Genomic DNA, 25,127 nt, shown 5'->3' with positions numbered 1-25,127 from the left:
TATTTGTGAGACAGGTTCTTGCCTCCTAATGAATATAATTCATTCATTGTCAATAGAAACCATGCAAATGTTTTTTTTTCCCATCTATACAAGAGCATGCTGCCTCTGGGAAGTAATCTGTCACTCAAACATGCCAAGCGCCTTTACCTTCTCTTGAAACCATCATTAACTTCAAAAATCCAAACACTTTTGATGTATTATAATATGAATACTTAATCCAAACCAGTGCCCTGGTCCAATGGGGAGAGAGTACCTCAATCCCAGCTGCAAACAAAAGAAATCCTGGTTCAAAGAAGAGAGGGGAAGCTTTCCTTGGGGTCCTAGCCAATAATTTTACCTCAACTCTCATGATCAAAAAAAAACCAGATGAACAGGACGGAGGTCAAAGTTTTAAGGGGAAAGGCCACCACTTACTTCTTGAAATCATCAACTATTTCGGAATTTCCTTGTAAATTTTACTTTGAATATTACAGTGCAATTTACTGCACTTCAATGAAGAGAGTGATTTCTGTGTATCCTATTATGACATTGCAGTCTTACCTGGTGTTGACTGTAATTTAGTTGAAGCAGTGAAAAAATGAAAAAGCAAGAAATGGTTAGGTTAGGAAATGAAGGACATGTTGTATATTAGCTCAAATATACACTGCTTCGGGCTTAACACCTAACACCACTGAGACAGGAATAACAATGATTGCAATGTATCTACTTTGGCCTAACTCTACTGAATCAGACACATTAACATAATCACAATCTGGACTAAGATTATTACCAAAGAGCCAGCAATGAGAATTTGGAAGAACTCAGTGAGTCAGGTAAAATCCAGGAATAGAAATGGTTTATCGTTGTTTTGGCTCGGAACCCTTTATTTCCATAGATGCCCCAATGTAAGTTTTGACAGACTATTTCCACCCATGGATGCTGCCTGAATAACTAAGTTCCTCCAGCTTCTCACTCAAGAGTCCTACATCTACAGATTTTGTTTCTCTTTCTTAATACAATCAACGTCACTTTCACAAGCAATATCATATGGACTGTGTTTTTTCTTTTGATCATTATCTGAAGCTATGCAAATACAAGTGTCCAAATGACCCCTTCATAGTTCATTACTAGATGATTCTCCCTGCCTTGGACGATGGTTCCTCGAGTGATTAGCTTTCCTCTGTAAGTGAAGAGTATGTAATCCTATTCCTTTCAGTCTGACATGATCTCAGCACTTCCATGCTGACATATCATGTACCACTGGATGGAAATGGAAGGTCCAGGTCAAACTGATCAGTTTTTAGGAGCTGATAACAAGTTCTAGCAGTTTTGAAAAAGAGTAAGTTGAAGAAGAAATTATCTGGACTGTAGGATATTGGAGCAGATTGTCAGATTATGGAAGTTCAAAGTGAATACTGACAAAATACAAAGAGATGACAAATATTTAAATAGTTGGCTTGAGTCTAAATCTGGACCAGCTTTCTGCTGGTCAGTCCTGGTGAAACAGTTAAAAATGGTTGACTGGAAAACAGCAAGTGGGGCACCCCACAAGGGAGGTTATCAGGGAGGAGAAGGGGTGGTTTTGTATGCCCATAGATGGATACATATGCAACACAGTTAGTATTTAGGTTAGGGCCATGTTATTAATGTGCCAGTGACCCGGGTTAGAATCCAGCACTGTTTATACAGAGTTTGTTCATTCTCCCCATTTTGCATTTCCTCTGGGTGATCTGGTTTCCTCCCACCCTCCAAAATCTTGGGGTGGTTAGTAGGTTAAATTAACATATTTGGGTAGCATGGGCTCATGGGCCAGAAGGGCCTGTTACCATGCTCTGTCTCTAAATTTAAAAGTTTTAAGAAAGATACATTATCCTATGTCATTTGACACTGGTCTTTGTTGACTGGTTGACAAGAAGGTTACAATTAGTCTGTTGTCATCAGACCACATTGAACCAAACAATTTCCCAGTTTCTGCTAGAGTTAAAATTAATGCAAGAAAGTGAGAAAACTACAGCCAGAACATTAATAAGGATCATTCACCAAATGACAAATGATACTTATCTGGGAATAATGAGAGGTGAAACAGCAAAATGTCACATACCTCTCAGTTGGGATTTTGGGGAAGCAATTAATGCAAAATGGCAATATCATTATTTGACTGAACAGTTTGATTTTTAATTAAATGTCTAGAAATAACCTTAAATAGTCGTCATATTGGTGATGGTGATTATTTTATGTGGTGGGCAAATGAGACATTCCGATTGCCATGTTCATGAATTTATTTTGTTGAAGCGTTAGTACTCCTTTAACCTGGCAGAGGAAACCATGTGGCCTGCTGAAATGATTGATTTCTAGCCACAAATGATCTGCTACTCCTTGAGTTTTTTTTAAAGTGTCAGCCAAGGAAAGACCATTTGCAGAAAAGACGTGTCAGAACAGAAGTCATAATCCCAGCCAAGGCCCTGTATTGACCCTCACACCTGTTCATTTTTGAACATGTCAAGACATTGCTCTTACAAAAAATATGGAAACACATTACAATTTAGGGGTAGAAGGAAGGAATGAAAGCTGAGAAGTTACTTCATGACTGCAAAATTAGGAGAGAATGTTAATAAAAATAGGACATTTATTACAAGCAAGTACTGTGGCATTTCGTTTTGCAATATTTTCCAATCCTTACAAATTTCAAGATGAAATAATATTAGATGTATGCTCCATAAATATGTTATGGCATGTTAACAATTGATGTCTTTCAGCTGCTTTTAATTCAACAAACAAGTTCTCTTCAGGAAAAATATATTATTGCTTACACTTTCTCGTGGAGCTTCAGGCAAGTTTCTAAATTCAAATCCATTGGATCCCATTATTCTTGGCTCATTCCAAACTTGACCAATTTGAATCTTGGCCTTTCAATTGGACTGGATCTGATTTCTCCCCTAAAGCTAATCGTGGGATCATCACATGCCTGTGATTCCTGGATAGCACACACATCTAAACGTTTCATTACATCTTGGGATACATGTCAATAACCCAGTCACTCCAACTAAGCTTTCTAATTGAATTGTGTACGTGAAAGCTGGACATTCCTGACTGAAAGTAATTCTAAATCCGGACTTACCCTCACTGGGTTTAGGATGCATCAAGTAAAAAGGAATCTCCACTGCCATCTCACTGAAACACAGCAGAAACAGAATGCAGATGTTATACATATCAGAAATTGTTCATATCAAATAAACCACTCTAGATCTTTAATTTAGGAATAGTTGTAAAATTATCCTTGTAGGGCAGAAAAGAATCTTGCCTAATATGTTGGAAATTACATAAAATCTAAGATTATGAAAACAGAAATATTGGAAACATCTGTGAAGAGAGAAACAGACTGGAAACATAACTGGTCCTCTTTCTACAAATGCTGCCTGACATGGCTGACAATTTTTATTTCCTTAAGGGGAACAGAAGAGTTATGTGTTTTATTTGGGAAGGTTGAAAATTATTGCAAACAAGACCAAAACTGGATGGTCATGTAGTTGGGTGAGAAGGTGTTTCGAAGCATTGTTCATGAGATTAGAGGGCAGGAAGAATAGATTGGAACAAGTGTGAATGAAGTGCTGGGAATGCAGAAGCATTTGAACAGATACTGGGTCAGTAGCTTTTCTATGTCAACAAATTATCTGCACTATTGTTGAGAAGACAAAGTGCTGAAATGAAAGATTGATATGGCTGGAACAAAAAGATTACCTGGGTCTTTATTGGGCAGTATCATTCCTGACCATTTGTGGCCATAAGCATGTGGAAGAAAGATTCATATGTATGGAAGGCTGATTGAGGCAGCTGTATTCAAGTCTCCTGTTACTCAGGCTATCACCTATAGGTAAGTATGGAATCTTGTACTTATTAATCTCTCAACCTTGTAATTCTGGTTGGATGTTCATTTTAATCTATTTAACAGCTGTTCCCATCTTCAGTGCTACAATGACCATCAACTTCTCTCTGCACAGATGCTGTGTAACTTGCAATACATTTCTATCAGTCTTGATTGTGTGTCAATGGCATTTTATGTTATAATCAAAAGGGAAATCTCATATAATTCCTCCAAAACAATGTCTATGAAAACCCTATTCAAGATGATTAACATTTTTATGCTTTGGTTATAAAGTATTCCTTTTTACCTTGAAGTGAGATCTCCAAGAATTCTAAAGAAAGGAAAAACAAAGACATGATTGATAATTAAAGTACATTGAATTAGAAAATGGTAAAGCATAGAAGGTCATCTTTTGGCACCACCCCATCATGGTTCATTAACATCACTTAGAAATTCAACCTCTTCTGTTCAACCTTCCCTTGTGCTCGACACCAAAGGAACTCTCGTTATTTCATTACTGTGCTTCAGAGAAACCATTTGGAAACAAGTTACGTTCATTTTTTTTGTTTTAAATTAAGGTGAGTTCATTCAGGTTCACACAATGTGCTGCAAAGCTGAAGTAAAAATAAGGTGCATGTTTGTTCACCCACTTTTACAGATGAGACTCGAACCACAAAGTTAGGTAGGAGGCACATTATCATTTTTTCCCATAAATCTCCACTGATTCATTTTCCCATGATTGATTAGCTTCCCATTTAAATGTGACTGTTTCTTGCACCAACCATTTTCAGGTAATCGTGAGTTCTACATTTATGCCCTTTTCACCAAGTGCAGAAGTTTTTCCTGAATTGTTGTAAACAATTTATCATTTAAAAAATCAATTTAGACATGCAACACGGTAACGGGCCCTTTCGGCCTGCAAACCTGAGCTTCTCAATTATACCCAATTTACCTACAAACCCTGTTTGTTTTTTGAATGGTGGGAGGAAACCAGAGTCCTGAGGGGAAAATCCATGCAGAACATACAAACTCTTTAAAGACACAGTGAGATTCAAACCCTGGTCCAGATCACTGTTACTGTAACAGCTCTGCTCAAACCACTACACCAACCTTGCCACCCTAAATCCAATGAAATCATTTTTAAAAAAAGTCTGTCTCCTCTTTGTGGTGAGATGGTGGTGAAGTATGATGTAACTGGAATAATCAAGGAAATAAACCAATCATATGAGAATTACAGCACAGAAACAGGCCAGTTCAGCCCTTCTTGTCCATGCTGAACACCTCCTCCCCCCGAGTTCCTTTTCACTGACCACAGCTAGGAGGTTTGAAGATGATTCAGGGCTTCCTCCAGTGATGGAGTGATTCCCAGAGTTCACCAAATTTGCACAGAATTATTGATTTTTGTCAGTCTGGTGCAGGGCTGTAAATAAATATGACCCTGTAATTTCAGTAAAAGAGATAATACTGTAGTAAAAAAAATGAAGTCTCAAAAATCTTGGCGCTTGTATAATCACTCAAATAAATTGGTAAAATTGCTCCCAATTTTGGAAAGGATTTTCTACCACACTATGTGCCAGAAAATCTGTTCCAAGATTACATCCAGATATGACTAAATTCTAATTTGGGGGGTGGAGGGGGGGGAGAACACCTGATGGTTAAAATAGTATTTCTATCTTTGATGCAGGTGTTGAGAGTTTGCATGAATTTTAATCACAAGCAAAGTAAATCTGAGAATTAAAGCTATGACCCAAACCATGGATAAAGTAATGTTACTTACCCTCCCCGGGAGACTATCAGTTTCACCTTGAACCGGTAGGAGACAAGGATTCCAAGGACCTCTTTATCAAGTTCTGGTCTGAGCCTAGATCAACAGGGAAACAGAAGCAAAGGCGGCTAAAACCAAGCTAGGTAAAACAGAATGGAGAGACTGAGCTAGAAAACAATATGGTTGAATTTTCTATGATGTCACATTTACATTTTCTTTGGCCTTGAAATTATTTCTCATTTTTCATCATTTACTCTAACATAAAGCATCTGTTTTGATGGAGAAGAGACAATATAATGCTTTATGGGAAGAGAGGACTGATGGGCTACAGCCAAGATCACGATTGGCTTGAAAAACTGAGCAAACATCCATTAGAAGTTGGTAGAGAGGAGTGTGGATATTAACTAAATTGGATCAGATGTTAGGTAGGGATGAGGTGAGACCAGACATTGGACTGGAATAAGATGCAGGAAATGGGAAGGTATGAAATAGAATGACATAGTAAGGAAGGGAGAAGGGAAGTGCTGGGGAAAGAATGGACAGGACAAAATGAAAATTGAGGCTACAGGATTGGAAAGGGAGATGTGTGAAAGGCAGAAAAGAATTTGGTACAATGTATGAGGGAATAATTTTAAAATATTGTTTAATATATTAATTTTCACTTGAGCTCCTCCCTGGATGCTCATGAATAACAGGACAAGTGTTGGATTCAATTGTGACTACATCATATTTTATATGACCTCGTCCCTTGAGGAAGGGCTCAGGTCCAAACGTTGGTTGTACAGTATATTGTCACTTCTTATTGACATTGCGAGACCTGCTGAGTTCCTCCAACATTTATTTTACTACAATCACAGACGGCATCAGGTAGAGTTTCATGTTTTAATCATGTCATATTGCGTGAAAGTCATGGACTGGACAAAAGAGATTGTGCTGCCAGTCATGGCACCTACATGGTAGTGGAGGCCAGGTTAGTATCCTCGTGTTTAAGTTTCCCATCCAAGGCCAGGCCACGTTTCTTCCGGTTGTTGGCCAGACCAGGAGTCAGTCTGTAAACTTTGGTGAAGTTTGAATTGGGAGCCACAGTGTCACTGGAATCACACAAAAATCACAGGTTAAAATCAAGCCAGCTTTTCGTGGTTAACATGTTCACAATTCATTTTTAAACTAAACGGGTACAATGTGCTCATCTTATACATTTAGACCCCTATTCAGGGCTACATCATTTATTTATTGAGCTGTGCAATTTTTAGTGCTAAGTTTAAAACTATTGATTTATTTTGCTGTGCGTTGAACTATTCTCCAGCTGAGAAAACAGACATGTGATAAGCTTAACATGCAATAACTGGCTGATACATCCATGTTACTAACAGTGGGCTGTGAATGTTTCCTCTATTTCCTTGTGAGACGTGTGGTTATTTTTCATGGTACTTTCCTTGGAGAGAGAGAGAGACACACACACACACACACACACACACACACACACACACACACACACACACACACACACACACACACACACACACACACACACACACACACACACACACACCCCCCCCCCCCCCCCCTGCTGAGGTGATGCATTTCATATTACTCACTCAGGTTCCTCCGAAGCAACTGTCTTTGTGTACTTGTCAAGTTGATAGAGGACTACATCAGTGACTTGATCAACTGTTTGAATAAAAAAACAATATAATTCACTGGAACTGACAAGTAACCTTGGCAGGACAGTGACAAGTGATGCCCCTTTCTGACATAAAACAGTTAATCAAATGTCATAAAGCACACTTGCTCTGTGTGTTTTCTGGAGACACGCTGCCTGCATTTTTTTCCTCTCTCCGTTCACACTTCAGCTTCTGCTAATGTTCTAATTCCCCGATTGTGACTGGAAGAACATCCTCGAGCACACAATGTGATTTCCTGACGAGTGTAAAGATTTGCTTGCTGGTGTGAGAAAGTACCATGCAGTTTAATTGAAAAATAAAAGATTTATAATTAGCAGCAGGTGACTCAGACAGAACCAAGGATTAAGAATGGAATTGGCACTGGTAATGTATTGGCAATGTCATATCACGTTTCATAAATTCTACTAGAGAACTTTTTACTCATTTTATGGCATATACTGGCAAGGCCAACATTCATGGCCTAACCCTAACTGCCCCAGAAGCTGGTCAGCATGGACAGTTTCCCATGGCGCATGACCCTCGAGTAACTGCAGTCCATCTTTTATTAAGCTTGAGGCAGTGATCTGTCACACTATCTTAAACACAAAACTGGGCAGATAAGGATCAACCACGTTGCTATAAACTGGGATTGTCGCCAGGATAGGCCTAATGTGGTAGCCAAGAAATTCATTCCCAAATAGTAATGCTATGTGTGTTAAACAGTTACGATTACTTCTGCTTCTACACTGAAGTGAGGTCTTAGGGTAAAGTTCTTACTGTATGGCTTAAGGTGGGATGTGAGTGGGAAGGGAGGTTAAGAACCATTGCTCTAGACCCAATTGTTACTGAAATATTTTGCTTGAGAAAAATTGTTATTGGTCCATTTCCTTTGGAGTTATGAAACCATACACGTAATGAGTCAATTAGATACGATTAAAACAAGGGTTTTCTTTCCACCCACATACCACCTTAAGCGATCCCTTACTAATCTCAGATGGCCTAGGGAATACTTAGTGGTATGTGCGTGGAAAGAAAAGAGGTTTGGGGAAAACGACTGCTCGAGATAATAAAAGTTGATATTATTATTAACATTAATGTTTGTTCCTGTGATTGTTTGGATTTTTCTTGGTGCTCCAGCTTCCCCCACATCCTGAAGATGGGTGGGTTAGTGAACTAATTTGGCTGCTGTAAATTGTAGGTGAGTGGAAGATGAGGGGGAAATGGATAGGAAGGTAGTGGGAATGAAATGGGATTATTATCAGATTCGTGTGAAGGGTGTTTGCTGGTCAGCATGGACAGTTTCCCAAGGCGCATGACCCTTTAACCCTCGAGATCACTTCAAGGCTCCAAACATCTGGGGGATGAGCAGAGCAGGTGGCTGGATCAAACACCGTTTGGCCCAATATCCAGTCTTCTATTCATCCATTTGCTCACCAGTGGTGCCAGGCAAGTTGGTCGCATTCATGTCAGAACCTCTGTGCCACACCTTGTACATGGACTGTATGCGCAATTTTCAAAGTGAGAAAGCATACCCACCTGATAACTTAATCTTCTTCACCACCTTGCTGGTGTTATTGGAGATATGGATAGTGATGTCTATAGGTTCATTGTGGTAGTACATCTGAAAAAGAAACTGAGCTTGCATTTCCCAACAATTCTCTACCCGAGTAGTTCTTGACCTTTCTTCACCATCTTAAGTATTCCTTTTACTTTCCGCAGATCACCTGTGACAAATCCACAGACCACTAGTGGGGAGTGGTGGTGGGGGGGGGGGGGGGGGGAGGGTTTCTCTAGCAAGCTCAAGCCCTTTCCCAGTCCACTGACCAAGAGTTTAGTTTTGGTGAATTTTGGAAATTTTTGTTTTATGTTATAGAAATATTACAGCCCAGTTAAACCCTAGTTTGTAATATTAGTCATCACTGCAGACTACCGAAAGTGAACCCACGGACCAACTAGAGGTCCAGGGACTGGAGGATGAGAGATGTTATTCTCCATTACTCTCAATCCAGCAGTTGGTGTCGACCAGCATATTGGAAAGTATGAATAAAAGAGCATTGAGTTTAAGGGGCTGATGTTAATAACATCCCGGAGTGGCATGAAAGGCATGACATGTAAAGTCTGACCTCTGTTATCACAAGTTCTCTTCCCTGAGGTTGAGCAATGCCAGCGTCGCTCCCAGCCCTTTGTCGGGTGTTTTTCATGTGTCCCATGCTGATGTTCAAGTCAATTCAGGAGATTAAATTTTTTGCCTCTTGGTATTTTACTGTCTTCCTGCAGCCTGCAATCCTTTTCAAGCAGGAAGCTGGCCAGCAAAATGTTTGAGGACCAGCAGTTAAATTGATTTGACAAGGGGCCACAGGAAATGTTGGTGCATAAATTAAGATGCCAATGATCGGAGGAATTGCTTTCACATGGATTGAAAACTGTCTGTCACATAGAGTACCCCAGGGAGAGGTTCTTAGCCTTCGATTGTTTTTTTTTAACTTGCATTAATGGCTCAAGAAAGGAATAAAATGTAAGATTTCCTTGATTGACGATGATCTGAAAATTGGTGGAAGGATATGTTGTGATGAGGGCAGTGTGGTTCTGCAACAGGATATAATTGGATTGAGTCATTGGGCAAAAGCTTGGCAAATGGTGTTTCTTGTGGGAAGTGTGAGGTTTGGTCAAAGAGTATTAAAAGGCTGATTATTATCTGAATGGAGCATGACCACAAATGAGTGAAGTTAAAAGGGATCGAGGTGTTCTAATCAATGAATCAAGCAACTAGGTCCAATATGTAGTTAAGAGAACAAATAGCATTTTAGCCTTTGGTTAAAAGGGGCTGGAGTTTAATAATAGGGATGTTTTTTTAGTGTGTTGGTGAGGTCACACCTGGAATACACCACCCAGTTTTGCTCCCCTTACCTCAGAAAGGATCTAACAGCATCAGAGGTAGACCAAAGGAGATTCTCCATACAATGAAATCCCCATTAAACCTTTCAAACAGGTTATGTCTTCTGACAGGCGGCATATTTGTCCTAGCGGTTAGTGCGATGCCTTTAGAGCACCAGCAAATAGGACTGGTGTCCGAATCTCGCACTGACTTTAAGGAGTTTGTACGTTCTCCCTGTGTCTGCGTGGGTATTCTCCAGGGGCTTCAATTTCCTCCCACCATTCAAGATGTACCAGGGATGTAGGTTAATTGGGCGGCACGGACTTGTGGGCTGAAATTTTAAAAATTTAAATTTAAAAAGTAAGGGATGGAAGGACTGGTGAATTTTATTTTTACAAGCATAATTTTCCTCCTCCTGTGTTGTCTCATTTCCAATATATATGCATATATATAAATCATTAAATAGACTATTGGTCTTTTAATCACTGGATTGTTTTAAATTTAAATGACCGTGAATCCCAAAGCTTGCCCTCATCTAAATTAAAAAGACCTGTTTAAGGGAAGAAAGACGAGGTTTAAATTCTTCCAGGCCATACAACTAAGACTCTCTGATCAGCTGTCCTATAGGTCATCTTTGCCTTTTAATGGTGAACCTCATGGTTATATACAGTACCCTCTCATAATATCAATGCTCAACATTGTTTGCTGTGTGTTTTCTGAAACAGATGACACCAATGCATTATAATACATTGTTTTATCCACATTTTATGTAACTTTTTAAAAAAAAAAGTATTTTCATTGAGGTTTGGGTGTATTTAGGATTAAAGGGTATTCACCAAGGCTTGCAGGACTTCTGAGTCTGCAAATATCACAGGGATTACTACTTAGCAATAGATCATCCAGCACTGTCCTCTATCCACTGATTGGATTAAATGGGATTATTTTCTGTTTTGCTTTAGGGCTTTTATAAAAATTAATTACATTTTCCAAAAAAATTAAACGGTAGAACATTTTTTTTTCCTACTCAGCTTTGTTTTTTTTCAGAATCTGGTTCTCAGCTCAAAAGTAATTAATATTTAAAAGCTCAGGAAATTAACAACGCACTAGAGATGAAGCCTGAGACACAACAGCCATGATCGTACTGAATGGCAGGGTAAGCTAGAGGCCTTCTCCTGCTGCAAGAGAGGTTAGGAGACCACTCTGGTCAGATGTGCTGGGCCAACAGCTGAGTAAAGACATGGGCTGTGTGCTTCATCACATTAGATATGAGTCTCCATTTCCGAGGTCCTTCCGGCATGAATGTGTAAGCCGACAGTGTGTCCACAATGAAAATCATAGACTTCATGACCAATAGGATTACTTCCCAATTTTCAAAAGATTGTTCAAGAAATTAGATAACAAAGTGCATAAAGGATCATACAATGTAATGCCGTTTCTTGGACACGTGTTATTTTACACACATCGAACTGTGGGATAGATTGTGGCCAATGCTAACCAAGCCCTGCTGTTCTTTCAATAATTGTTAGCACAAGAACTTTGTCAGTTAAGAGCACAATGTCTCACTTGATTAGCTCGCTTTCGATGGCAGTTCATACGGTGCAACTGTCTCTCACTGCTGCACCTAGGGTTCTCAATGTTGAAGTGAATTGACCTTCAGGCAGCTCAGCCTCTGTTTCATCCAGATGCAATTGATTCTGGACGCCATCTGATTGCAACTAACCTCTTTTCCAAGTGACGCCTCCAGCTGCAGTGGTTTGTCTGATAGGAGGAATTGGCGAGTTGCTTCTGCTTTGGGTGGCAATACCCTTTCCTCTGGGGCGTACTGAACTTTGCGGATGATAAGCCTCACAGAATTCCTGTCAAGTGAAGCAGAACCACAACCATTTCAACGTCACAAAATTAACATTATATTTGGTTCACACACCCTGAGGTGAATAAAACACAACTTCATATCAAGATAAAGATAGAAAATGCTGGAACTACTCAGCAGGTCAGGCAGCATCTGTGGAGAAACTCATATAGGGTCTTGAATCTAGAACTCTGAATCATCGGCTTTTTCTGCAGATGCCATGAGACTTCCAGCATTTGCTTTATTTCAGATTTCCTTCATCTGCATTTCATTTATTGAGTGATAATTTTTCTTTTTCTTTCCCACAATATTGCTAAGTAACAGTTTAAAAATTTCTGCCACTGCTCTAAGCCCAGAGTCAACTGTTGATGATGTTTATCCATCTATTCTCCCATGTGCTATGGTGGTTCCTACTAATGGATCCTACTCTTTTACAGTTTGATTCTTCTTCATGCAGTAAGATCCCCGCTATCTGGAATTCAGCAGCCTCAAGCAATCGGCAAATTCACTTATCTGGCACCTACCAATCCCCATAGGTGCTGGATACCAGGGGTTTTACTGTAAGTAAATGACCCAAAGCTGTGAATAGAACTGAAAATGAAGTGAAGAGATGAAGAAATAAAGACTTGTTAGCAGTTGATTTCCAGGTACAAACCCAACGGAACTGAATTACAACTGCAGTTGCCAACCAGCGGCACTAAATGAATAAAGGAAAAGATTCAATAAAAGTTTGTTCTTACTACTGGTATACCCTGCTTTACGAACTATAGCGTTCCTACGGAACCTTTCGTAGGCCAAAATGGCGTAAAGTAAAGAAGCAAATACCAGTGATTTCTATGGGAACATTTTTTGAGTGTTCCCAGACCCAAAAAACAACCCACCAAATAACACATAAAGCCTAAAGGAACACTAACATTTATTAAAAGCAGGAATATGATAAATACACAGCCTAGAAAGTAGAAATAATGACTGTACAGTGTAGTTAGGTTGAGTCTTCAGTGGTTGGGGTGGTGGGAGGAACAGAAAACTGGGACGTAGGAGAGAGAGGAAGAGGGTCATCTGAATCCATCAGGTCACTAATGTCTACACCTTTATCTATGTCTGCCTGCCTCGATGTCAAAGGTCGAGGTTTGTCGTCTGCTGTGCCTGATGTGGAAGGCTTAAAATATAACCATATGCTTGACTGCTCAGCCTGACGTGTTTTTCTGTCATACAGTTTTTTGTAGGCACTCAAAGCATCCAGCAAAGTTGCCCTAAGCCTACGTACCCTTTCAAAATTAAAGTCCTACTTTTCTGCAATCACTGCAGCTCTGTTAATCGTGGTGAAAATTGCGTGCAGGTGCTTCATGTTCAGTTCCTGGATGAGTTCACTTTCAGGCTGGTCGCTATTGCATTCGGTTTTGATTCGTAGCCTTTCCTCTTGCATTTGCCATCAGGTCTTCATCTGTCAGTTCTTGGTCATGGGATGCCAAACCTCTTCAACATTATTTTCGCCAACTTCCACAAACCCGGCCTCCTTAACCAAATTCACTATTGCCTTTAAAATTGTTCGCTGCTTTGGGACGGTTTCCTCCAAACGCAATTTCTCATCTGGAGAGCACCTCAAAGGGTGCTGATTGCCAATTTTATATTGTAGTCGTTCCAGATCTCTCACAAAGATGCTTTGGAGTTGCCCTGTCTGTTAATAGATCTTACAATAAAACACATCACACTTTACATGTAATAAGCTTTAATTGTGGCCTTGGTCACACTGCTGGAACAATGATCGGCGCTAAGAACACAACACGAATGTTCCCACCAAACTCGGTAATGACCCCTATTACCAATTTAATTTTCTCTGCAGCATCTTTCAACAAAAGGACTAACGTATCTGCTCTTGTACTCCGAGAAAATCACTTGGGTGTTCCAACTGCTTGGATGTGAATGAAACACAACAGAAAATGTACTTTGATCAATGGCTTTAACTGCCCTTGGATTTTCTAAATGGTGCACCAGCAGAGGCCTAAGTAGAGCATCACCAGTGGCGTTAATAAGAGGCATGAGGCTAAACCTGACCTTCGATGCCTTGTGTCCCTTTGCCTGCTTTTCTTCCATCAAAATGAATGTCTTGCTCGGTCGGCAGTTTTTTCCCCAATAAACTGCAGTTTCATCGCAGTTGAACACTTGCTTATACAAATAAGCACCTTCTGTGATTATTTTCTTCAGTTCCTCTGGGAACTTTTCAGCAGGCTTCAGAATCAGCCGAACTCTCTCTCTCCAGTATCTTTAAACTATGAAGCTGCTCTCGCCTCAAAAATCGACCAAACAACCCATTTAACCTTAAATTAAACTTTCACAGCATTTTCATCACCATCGCCCAGTGTTTTCTGTTTCAGCTTATGAAAAAGAGTGACCGATTTCTCCTTTAATGGGATAGCTTCGTGGATTTGGGAACTCATTAACTTTCATTCATCCACAATTAAAACAGGAGCTTTTAGTCCTGGTGACTGAGATCAGAGATCTTTTCATGCCAGGGGAAGAGGAGAACTGATATTTTCCCAAGTCGTCATCAAAAGGTTTCTCCTCTTGCTCATGGACGTCTTTGGGTGGGGGAGAGTGTGGGGGACAGGCTGCTCCTCTGGAGAATCTTGAGTTCCCTGCACCAACATCGACTTACCACAACTCCTCCATGCCTCCAAAAACTGGTGAATCCAAAATGATGATGCCAATTGGTAGCAATAAATACAACTCCAGGTCATGAATGGTGGCTGTTTTCATCACAAGTAACTGAGGCCCCAATAAACCACCACATGGAAACAAAATGACAACAGTGTTTTTCATCCCTACAAACCTTGAAGACATAGACCACCCCAGCTCTCCCCAAGAATTATTTTCCAAGATATTTTATTATTTGTGTTCATGACTTGCTTCGTAGCAAAGCCATGGGTTGTCAAATTGTGCAGCATCTACCATACACCTCCACTCTTCTGCTTATATTGGTTACCGACAGTGGAGGCTTGACATGGTCCAGAGCACAACAGCTTGTGGGACTGGCACCCGATCTACTGCCCTAACTGTGGATGCTGTTTCCCCCATTTGCAAATTGCAGTGTCGTTATCTGCCTCGACTCTTCCAAAAGTGCCTTATGCCACCTCTACCACTAGGAAAGGAAAGTGCAATGGGCAAAGGGGAACATTACCATCTTGGGTTTCCTACCAAGTCATACACAATCCTGACTTGGAAATATAGTACCTGTCCTGAGTCATCTAAGTCGTGGATATCCTTTGCAGGCATTACTGTGGGAGCACCTTCCCCAGATGGACATCAGCAATTCAAGAAAGTGTCTCATTACCACCTTCCGAAGGGCAATAGCTGTTGGCAATAGTTGCTAGCTGTGCACCAATCCCTTAAAAATGAATAGATTTTTTAAAAAGACCATAGAAACAAAAACTGTAATGAAATGCTCCCAATTTACGAGGGTTAAGACAGAAAGTAAATCTGAGGAGAGTTGAATGAAGGAATTCCCATCTTAACCTGGGCCTGGATATTTGCTCCCAATGGCACTACATTGGAGATATATACTACATTGAAGGGTTTACCAGGTGGATTAGAAGGGTGACCATGAAGAAGGGACTGGACCATTGCTGAGAGTCAGGAAAGCTGAGATGAATGGTGGGATCTTTGGAGCAGGCTGCAGTTTCTGTCCCAATGGTGGCAGCTGTTCAGAAGGTGAAGATTCGATTACCTTTTATGGATCTTTTCATCCAGGTTATCAGCACAGAATGCTTTCACCTCAAAGTCTACACCACACGCCTGCAATGAGAAACAATAAGCAGATTTTTATTCAGGTGAGATGTGGTAAACCGAAAATCACCAGGCTAAATTCAATATTTGAAAGATTATGGTCCTTTCAAACAATCAACATCAGGGTGACCCCATGAAACCAAAGGCATTAGAGCTGATGCTAGATTAGTTGATATGTCACTTCATCAGCCTTCCCTGGCTTTAAATGGCAGTTGTCAATCATCCTTCGTTTCATAATGGAGATTTGCAATTCTGCCGCCCTCCCCGAAAAATGACAGGAAATAGTTTTTGAAGGAATACTCCTTTGAAGGAAACTTTGTCATTAGTGTAAAGTGACTGACGATGTTGTCACCTAATTTTGCAAGAGTGGAAAGAACTATTCAATAACCTCACTGAAACACATAATCTCCTGAGAGGGGCCAATAGGATAGGTGGTGAAAGGGGTGTGAGCTCTGGCTGAACAGTCTCCACCCAGGGGATGTCATCTCAGCATTAGGATTTAGCCATTTAGGACAGAGGCAAAAAGACATTACTTTATCAGTGGATGCTACTTCTTTGGAATTGTTGACCTCAGAATGCCATGGATATTCCGTCATTGAAGCCAACAAAAGTTCAAGTGGAAGAAGGAAAAAAGGTTGCAATGTTAAAAAGTACTCAAAGGTTGTGCCTGCCCCAATTGATTTTGCAGTTCTGAGAACTTCCTGCAGTTCTGCTCAGACTTTCAGTTGCATCATTTTATGATCAATGACCCAGTCTCTGGCAAAACACTGGCTTGGCAAGTGATTGCTGTTTTCCCCCCCCACCCCCCCAGCCTCAGTTACCATCAGTGAGATTTTACAACGGTAAAGCTGTTGGGTGCTTGGAGCTGAGCCCTAGGGCCAACCATGACCTTGTTGAATGACATTGCAATCACAAGCAGATGCAGAACCTACTGCTCTTTCCATATCAGCCCCTACGTTCTTGCAACTCTCCTGGGTTTCCTTCAATTCCCATTCATTAGAAATTGGGCAGTTGAGGACCAGAGCCGATGACTCCTCATCACCCACTTTGAACCATTACTCAGGCCGGAATTGAGTCTGAGCTTCCCTTCCCCCCCACCCACCCACCCACCCCAACAATTGAGTGACAACATTGCTCTTGTGCTTGTCACAAAACTGAATATTTTATTTGTTTAGATGACATAGAAAACACAAATCTGCTCAGTACTTACAGATACTGGACATTTGATTCTGTGCCCTAAGCTCCTTGCTCTTGTTGGCAATGTCAAAAATCGAGCACTCTGTGTGGCACGGGCTATTATCTGAAGAATGCCGATTCTGCTGCACTTTGTGACATTTTACAAATATCAGTGAGCAAATTTAAAAGCAATATTTCAGTGTTCTTTTGCATGAAATATGTTTTGACACATGGCCACGTCTCTGACCAATGCATGCATTTCCATGGTTGTTTGCTAGATTGTTTCTGGACACTGCTTGCCTGCGGTGAGAGCCTTGGGGTTTTGGGGTTTTGTACTGCTCACTTCCTCTCTGGTGAACAGCAGAAGGCAGAATAGATTCAGTTGTGTTTGTATTCTATCAATAAAAAGATTTAATCGTGCAAATGTGATTCCACGCAGTGCAGACAAATATCCAACAGGAAAGGCAAGAAGCCTTCAATGCCACCATCCATCTGTCACTGTTCAAGAAACAGAAGCCAAGAGCAGGTATTTAAGGCTCACTTCCTTTCAAAGGCCAATGAACCTCTCTCCAGAAGGAAGAGACTTGCTAGTTTCCATACCAGCAGGTGGCGGCATTGTTCTTCCCAAAACACTTTGCTTGCTGTTCACTTTTATAAAGAATGATTCCTACTTTCTTTTCTGCCAGGGCTCAATTTGCCGAATTTTCATTTGATGTACATTCATCCATTTAGCAGAGCTGACCTCTTAATGTCTCAGGGTCTGCTGCTTGAGATGAAAGTGGGTAATGTCCCAAAGTACGTCAGGTCCAAGTGCTTCAGAGTGACTGGAGAAGGTGTGGTGGATCAGAGAAGAAAGGGACAGGCACTGTGAGACCTACCAACACAGGCAAGAAGCCTCCTGATGCAAGTTGTTTAAAGCCACAATGGTCAGAAAGTTGTGCATCACCAGAATCAGAGAGGCGGTTCCTTAGTGTCAGAACATAGAAAAAAGAGCCTTCAGCCCACAAGTAAAGCACCATCTATCAGGCACCTATTTATACTAATACAAATCCATTTTTCCACATTACCATTTATTTCCCGCCTCCCCCAACCCATTTCAATTGCTACCCATGCATGAGGGGTCATTTACAGTCACCATTGAACAAACCAATCCTTTTGGATGCCAGAGGAAACTGGAGGACTTGGAGAAACCCGTGGAGTTTCAGCCAATTCCACGTGGTCAGCACCGCAGATCAGGAATGACCTTGGCTCCCTGAAGTGGCGAAGCGGCAACTCCACCAACTCTGCCACAGTCATGCTGTCCATATCAGGGCTTTTTGACCTGCAAGACTCAACATCAACTGAACTGAAAGGAAAGGAGCTGAATGGGTAGAAGGTGCAAAACAAATCACAGTGATTCTGACACCATTTGTTACATGCAATTTGCCTGAATTTCCTGGCCTCCAGTGATGTGGGAGTTGTGTTAGCGATATTGCACACCATAATAAATAACAAAAGTACGGTCCATTTGGACGATTTAGACATCTAAAAAGATGCATGTGTGAAAAAGATAATCGCTCAGAACCAATCTTGAATACATTGTTAGACTTAACATATTATAACCATATAACCATTTACGGAGCGGAAACAGGCCATGTTGGCCTTTCGAGTTCGCACCGGTTCACTGATTTTGTGCGTCCTCTTCAGGCATTGGTGATTTTAAGTGTAGTGTATCTTTGAGAATTTTAACATCTATCCATAGGTTCTCCATACTTTGGATATGAAATTTCATATTAAAATATTCAAAAACATTGGCTGTGTGGAAGAAGCCGTGGACAATAGCTTCTCAGACGGGAGGCCTGTGACTAGGGTGTGCTGCAGGGATCGGTGCTGGGACCAGCGTAGCTTGTCATCTAGATCCACAATCTGGACAACAATGTGGTGATTGGATCAGCAAGTTTGCAGACAATACTCAGATCAGAAGCGTCGTGGACAGCAAGGAAGGTTTTCAAAGCTTGCAGAGGAATCTGGACCAGCTGGAATAAACAGCAGATGCAACTTAACATGAACAACTGTGAGCTGTTGCGTTTTGAAGGACAAACCATGAAAAGATGGTGAACGGTCGGGCACTGAGGAGTGCGGTAGAACAGAAGGAACTGGGAAAGTGCTGTCACAGGTGGATAGAGTTGTAAAGAGAGTTTTTGTCATATTGGCCTTCATATATCAAAATACTGAGTTTCAAAGTGTGGAGTTTACGGTGAAGCCAAAATTGGAGTCTTGTGTGCAGTTGTGATCACCCAATGACAGGGAAGATATCAATAAGATTGAAAGAGAAAATTCACTAGGATGTTGCTCGGACTCCAGGAAATCAGTTCCAAGGAAAGGTATTGCCATAGCATTGACGACAGGAACAGCATTCTCCCATTTGTGTAGCAGGGAATTATAGCTGCAGTTGAAATAATTTTCATTTGAGGTAATCATCTTTTCATCTATCCCTTCATATTTATTTTTCTCTTGCGTTCGTGTTAATTTATTTATTGTTTGTTAGTGTGTTTTAAATACCTATGTAGCTAGACCAGATGAGATGTTCATTGTATCTGTATTATCACTAGAACACTACAGGCCCTTTGGCCCTTCTACTCTGTGCTGAACTATTATTCTGCCTTATCCCACTGATCTGCTTCGGGATCATATCCCTCCGTATCCCTCCCATCCATATACCTGTTCACAGTTTTCTTAAATGTCAAAGCTGGTAGCTTGTTCCATACTCCTACCACCTCCTGTGTGAAGTTCCCCTTTAAACTTATCCCCTTTCACCATTAATCTGTGTCTTTTAGTTCTATCTCTCTTAACCTCAGTGGAAAAAAGTCTGCTTGTCTTTACTCTATCTATAACCATCATAATGTTGTATACCTCGATAAAATCTCCCCTCATTCTTCTCTGCTCCATGGAATAAAGTTTTAATCTTGTTCTTAAGTGTCTGATAATAAAGTCTCATCATGGTCAACATCAACTATAGAGGAGCGATATCCCTATTCTCTGCTGGCAAACTTGTTAATCTGTTGTAAAATTTTCTGTTTTTAGTCACCACCTGTTTCTGACCTGCATTGACTCTTGGATAATTATCTATCTTTAGACATACAGTACTGTAACAAGCCCTTCCGGCTGATGAACCCATGCCACTCAAATAGACTAATTAACCTACAAACCCCGTACATATTTGGAGAGTGGGAGGAAACCTATGGAGACGGGGAGGATGTACAAGCAGAGCACTTGGTTCGAATCTGGGTCATTGGCGCAGTCATATCAATGCACTAACTGCTATGCTAAATGTGCCACCCATCATCTGAATTAATATTTAATATTTTAATTCCTCCATCTTGATAGCCCTGCACTCCTCCAATGCAGTTCTTTGATAGATCCCATCACTGGAGTCTATCTCTTCACCTTCCAGGGTGTTAACTTCAATAATAAGGACAGCACAGTGCACCTAATGGTTAACATAATACTATCTGGCGTTCTCTGACAGGAGTTTGTATGTTCTCCCCTCATCTACATGGGATTCTTCTGGGTGCTATGGTTTCCTCCCACCCTTCAAAACATACAGGGGATGTAGGTTATTTGGGAGGGACGGCCTTGTGGGCCAGAAGGGCCTGTAACTGGCTCTATGTCCAAATTTAAAAATGTAAAATTCTCTCTCAAAATCCTCCTCAAATCTGCTTGTTAGATCCTACTGAACAATGTCATCTGCCCAAATGTTTTCTCCATTCTTGAAAGCCTCTTATTGGTCCCCCCCCCCCACCCCGACTCTGCACCTGGAATCAGCTTTGGGGAACAGATAGGGTGGGGATGGTTTAGCTTCTGAGAGCTGAATTGACCATGTGAGCAACTTACTTAACAGATATTGGGTGAAGAAAGGAAAAATAAACACACAAATAAATAAATAGATGCAGCACAGTAGAGTGCACATCACCAGAGACCCAGATTCAAAACTCTGTGGAGTTTGTACATTACTCAATGATCATGTTGGTTTGCTCCCACATCGGAAAGGCACAGTAATTGAGAAATTAAGTGTAAGTTGTCCCAAAGGGTGTAAATGAGTGGTAGAATCGGGGGGAAATGATGGGAATATGGGGAGGGTTTAAAAAAAAAGGAATGAAAGTTGGGCCAATATAAATGGGTGTTTGATGGCTAAGGAAAAGGTATGTTTCCTTACTGTGTCCCTTAATGAGTCCATGACTTGGAACCTGGTTCCAACGTTTGGATGTAAAACACGAAGGCCTGGAAATACCATGGTTGAAGTAAAAACACCTGCTCGATTTTCTCTAGCATTGTTCTTCTACTCCATTGAATGGCCATTCCATTTAGACAAAGCCACAACAGGTTTGAAGTCATTGAAGAGTTGGCTAGGGAGCCTAGCACTGTCTTGGGCCTGAAATAGTTTCTCCTCGCTCCTTCCTCTTCACTACCCCTTGGAGCTGACTGCCTATCCACACTATGAAACTATGGATTTGGGCTAATTTCTTGCCCTCCCTCAATGAGCAGGCTGTAAAGTGACTGGTTGGCATCTGTCAGCGCTATCTGTCAGGCAGCTGAGCCTCTTCTGATATTAAGCAGGAGATTCATTTATTTTATGAGGTAGACATTGCTGTTTAGCTGCCTGCTTCCTCTGTTGTTCATGTTACTTTTACACCATACGATCTGATTGGTGACAAGAGACATGTTTACCTGTCCGTGGTCTTCTGGGCCTGGTTGTAAAGTAACTGAACATGGCAGATTAGTTGGGATCTGTGAAGATATTAATAATTTCAATAAAAAGGAAGTTACAATACAATTTTGCAAAATACTGTTTGTGATAAAAGGTCCCTTTAATTGGCATTAATTTGTATCTATTTGTTTAAATCATTCTCCAAACCCCTGTGGCCATTCCCCTCAACAATGATACTGTTTTAGATACCGTTGGGGGGACAATCTACCAGGGACAAGTCAAGGTGATTACTTCTCCGGCACAGAGGCTGGCTGCCCAGCTCCAAAGGGACAGGGGGAGAAGAGGGGAGCAATGGTGATTGGGAACTCATTGGTTAGGAGGTTCTGCAAACAAGATCAAGGCTCCCCGATGGTATGTTGCCTCCCAGGTGCCAGGGTCAGGGATGTCTCTGATTGAGTTCAAAGCATTTCTGGAGGGTCAGGATGAGCAGCCAGGTGGAGTGATCCACATGGGGACCAATGACATAGATAGGCGCAGGGATGAGTCCCTGAAGAGGGAATATAGGGAGTAAGGAAAAATGTTAAAAAGCAGGACCTCAAGGGTGATAATCTCAGGATTGTTGTCTGTGCCATGCGCCAGTAAGGGTAGGAACAAGAAGTTGTGGGGGGTGGATGGTTGAATTCTCAGGCACCTGATCCCTTTTTCCTTTTTGGTGATAACGTTGTACATTTATGAGGCTACAACCTGTAGCCTTTAAAAACAATCCGACTTTCACAAAGAGGGACTTTCATAGCTAAACATTTTCATCAGGAGAAAGGAGACGGAAATGAATTACAATGACCATAACGTGGATGTAAGGGCTTCACTTTATTTTGTTTATCCACAGATCTTAAAAAAGAACAATAGTTACTCAGTACCTTTCCACACAGAGTAGAAAACTGATGTGAGACACATCTTTACGTGCTTAATTATGGAATCAGGAATTTGAGCAAATTATATGTGATGTGGGACAATATCGCAAAGGCCTGTGACAAAATATATGGAGGCACTGACTAAGACTGAATAGGTGTGAAATTGCCAAACAAAACTTAATATATTATAAATACATCAAAGGGACAGATGCACTCTGCATCAGCCACTAACTACAATGTTTTATGGTGACAATTTTCCTGGGCCTTAAGCAACGTTACAGATGAAAGGTGATGAGAATATTTGGATCTTTTGTGTAAGACATTGTAGAGGAGTTTTGTCAGAGGGAAACAGAATGCTGACCCCTCCCCCCCCAATCCAACCATCTTCCTCTCTCCCCTTGTCCATAATCCAGCGAAATTGTAAATCTGCCCCATCACTGGACCCCCGTCAGGTCTGCATTTCTCCCTGAGCTTAGTTTAACTAGCAACATGAACATTCACACGATTGGCGCTCACCTCGAAGGAGAAAGGGTAGCAGTTGTCTTTCAGTTTTTTATTTAACTTGTCTTGCAGAGGAGTTAGTTGCTTCTTGTTGTCTGGAAGTGGTGGGTAAACCTGGATTGCCTCTGTGTAAATATCCTTTCGGAAACTAAGGCCAATGACATCCAAGTCTTCACGTCCATATCGGAATGCACACGTCAATACCACATAAACTGTGCAAATGGGAGGTCAGAGAAATTTATAAACAAGTAAATTAATTTTTTTTTAACTTCTTGTAATATTGACAGGGGGTACATCATCAATACAAGGAGATGCTGTCATAAATGGAGACTGATTAGTTGGGAAAGTTGCTTTACTGAGGACAAGGGACGCAGTTTTAATGAGGGTTGTCTCCATACCATGTTTTATCACCTGAATCCCAGTGACAGTAAAATTCTTATAGTTCCAATATTTAAATTGTAAAGATAAAATCTGTGAAGTGTTTAACCCAGAATTAACAGTCTGTATCTAAACTGCTTATTTTGTTTTCTCCAGTCATTCAGAGATTCGGTTGCTCACCTCAACAGCGAGTAATTGCATCAGATTTTTAATTGTATTGAACTTGCCATGAGAATAGAGTCAATAATGTGGCTCTACCGACAGACATCACTCTGGGTGCAAGAGAACAGACTTAACCAGTGAAATCATAATACTGGAAATATTTAGCAGATTAGAAAGCATCTTCGAAGGAGAAACTTACTTCATCAGATCTGAAAGAGTTAACTCTGATTTTCTTTCCACAGATGCTACCTGACCTGCTTAGTGTTTCCATTATTTCCTGTTTTTATTCTGGATTTCCAGCATCTGAAGCTTTTTGATTTTGGTGGAAAGAGTGAGTCAGCCAACACTCCATCACCCATTCTTAAGACATCCTTAGCAAAGGGTAGAAGGATTCAGGATCACACCTGCCTAAGATGGCAGTGAGAAATAAAAAGGAACACATTGGAGATTGACCATTTCTTAACATATGTCTTCCAGTGAAGCACAGGGGACAGAGGTTAGCAGATAAATAAGGCTAGTGTCAATCTTGCACCCAGTGTGAAATAGCAAAGTCCAAAGATCAAAGCAGAAAAAGAAGAGCATGTCAGTTCATGATTCCTACCTTTTCTGTCCTTTAAGTACTCTGGGTCGACTAGCAACACTCCATCTGCAAGAAACAAGCCAACACAACTTTGATTCTAACAGTGTGAAGGCATTCTATATTCTCGTATCCTTCCTTCCCTCATTCACAGCCCTGTCTCAAGTCTGATAATGACAATTAAGCTATGAGACAGAAACCTTTTGGTCCCATAATGACCTATTCAGCTTTGCTGTCGAGTAGGGAGTTCCAAGCCATGCTTTGATCTTACTTGGCTCATGTTATATTTACGTAAACTCAATAAAGGGTTCCAACCCAAAACACTGACTAGCTATTTCTACCCATTGATGCTGTCTGACCTCCTGAGTTCCTTCAACAATTCTCTATTGTTTAAGATTCCAGCACCAATGGGGTTGAAGTTGTATACAGTAAGACATTAGTGAGGCCAAAATTGAAGTATTGAGCTCATTTTGGGTCACCTAACTACAAGAAGGATATCAATAAGATTGAAAGAGTGTAGAGGAGATTACAGGGATGTTGCCTGGACTTAGAGAACTGAGTTACAGGGAAAGATTGAACAGGTTAGAGTGTAGAAGAAGAAGGGAAGATTTGATAGCATTATACAAAGTTATGATGGTCTTTACTATTGAGGTTAGGTTGGATAAAAACTAGAGGACATGGGTTAAGAGTGAAAAGGGAAAAGTTTAAAGGGAAAATTAGGGGGAACTTCTTCACATAGGGAGTGGTGCGAATGTGGAACGAGCTGCCAGCTGAACTGGTGAATGCAGGCTCACTTTTGAAATTTAAGAAAAATTTGGACAGGTATATGGGTGGGAGGGATATGGAAGGACATGGTTCGGGTGCAAATTAGTGGGTCTAGCAAAATAATAGTTGAGCACAGAATGGACATGCCGAAGGGCCTGCTTCTGCACTGTCATGTTCTTTGGTTTCTTCAGAG

The 25,127-nt window shown here is 40.9% G+C and overlaps 2 protein-coding genes across 2 annotated transcripts in view; one reads left to right on the top strand and one right to left on the bottom strand.

Moving 5' to 3' along the window:
* Positions 1–25,127, top strand: part of LOC138740289 (phosphatidylinositol 3,4,5-trisphosphate 5-phosphatase 2-like) — a 208,898-nt gene that overhangs the window by 1,737 nt on the left and 182,034 nt on the right. The gene's annotated exons all lie outside the window — the stretch shown is intronic.
* Positions 1–25,127, bottom strand: part of LOC138740294 (arrestin-C-like) — a 30,775-nt gene that overhangs the window by 3,191 nt on the left and 2,457 nt on the right. The window contains exons 4-15 of the mRNA XM_069892735.1: positions 24,194–24,238; positions 23,068–23,264; positions 21,661–21,720; positions 15,719–15,786; positions 11,866–12,001; positions 8,807–8,891; positions 7,205–7,277; positions 6,560–6,697; positions 5,619–5,702; positions 4,149–4,172; positions 3,104–3,150; positions 2,290–2,311 (exon numbers count right to left, since the gene is read on the bottom strand). Of these exons, the coding sequence (XP_069748836.1) occupies positions 2,290–2,311; positions 3,104–3,150; positions 4,149–4,172; positions 5,619–5,702; positions 6,560–6,697; positions 7,205–7,277; positions 8,807–8,891; positions 11,866–12,001; positions 15,719–15,786; positions 21,661–21,720; positions 23,068–23,264; positions 24,194–24,238 (979 nt within the window). The remainder of the gene's footprint in view (positions 1–2,289; positions 2,312–3,103; positions 3,151–4,148; positions 4,173–5,618; positions 5,703–6,559; positions 6,698–7,204; positions 7,278–8,806; positions 8,892–11,865; positions 12,002–15,718; positions 15,787–21,660; positions 21,721–23,067; positions 23,265–24,193; positions 24,239–25,127) is intronic.

Source organism: Narcine bancroftii, chromosome 8 (assembly GCF_036971445.1).
Source record: "Narcine bancroftii isolate sNarBan1 chromosome 8, sNarBan1.hap1, whole genome shotgun sequence".
Lineage (NCBI taxonomy): Eukaryota > Metazoa > Chordata > Chondrichthyes > Torpediniformes > Narcinidae > Narcine > Narcine bancroftii.
The sequence above is the reverse complement of the archived record's forward strand: the minus strand, read 5'-3'. Positions and strand labels throughout refer to the sequence as shown.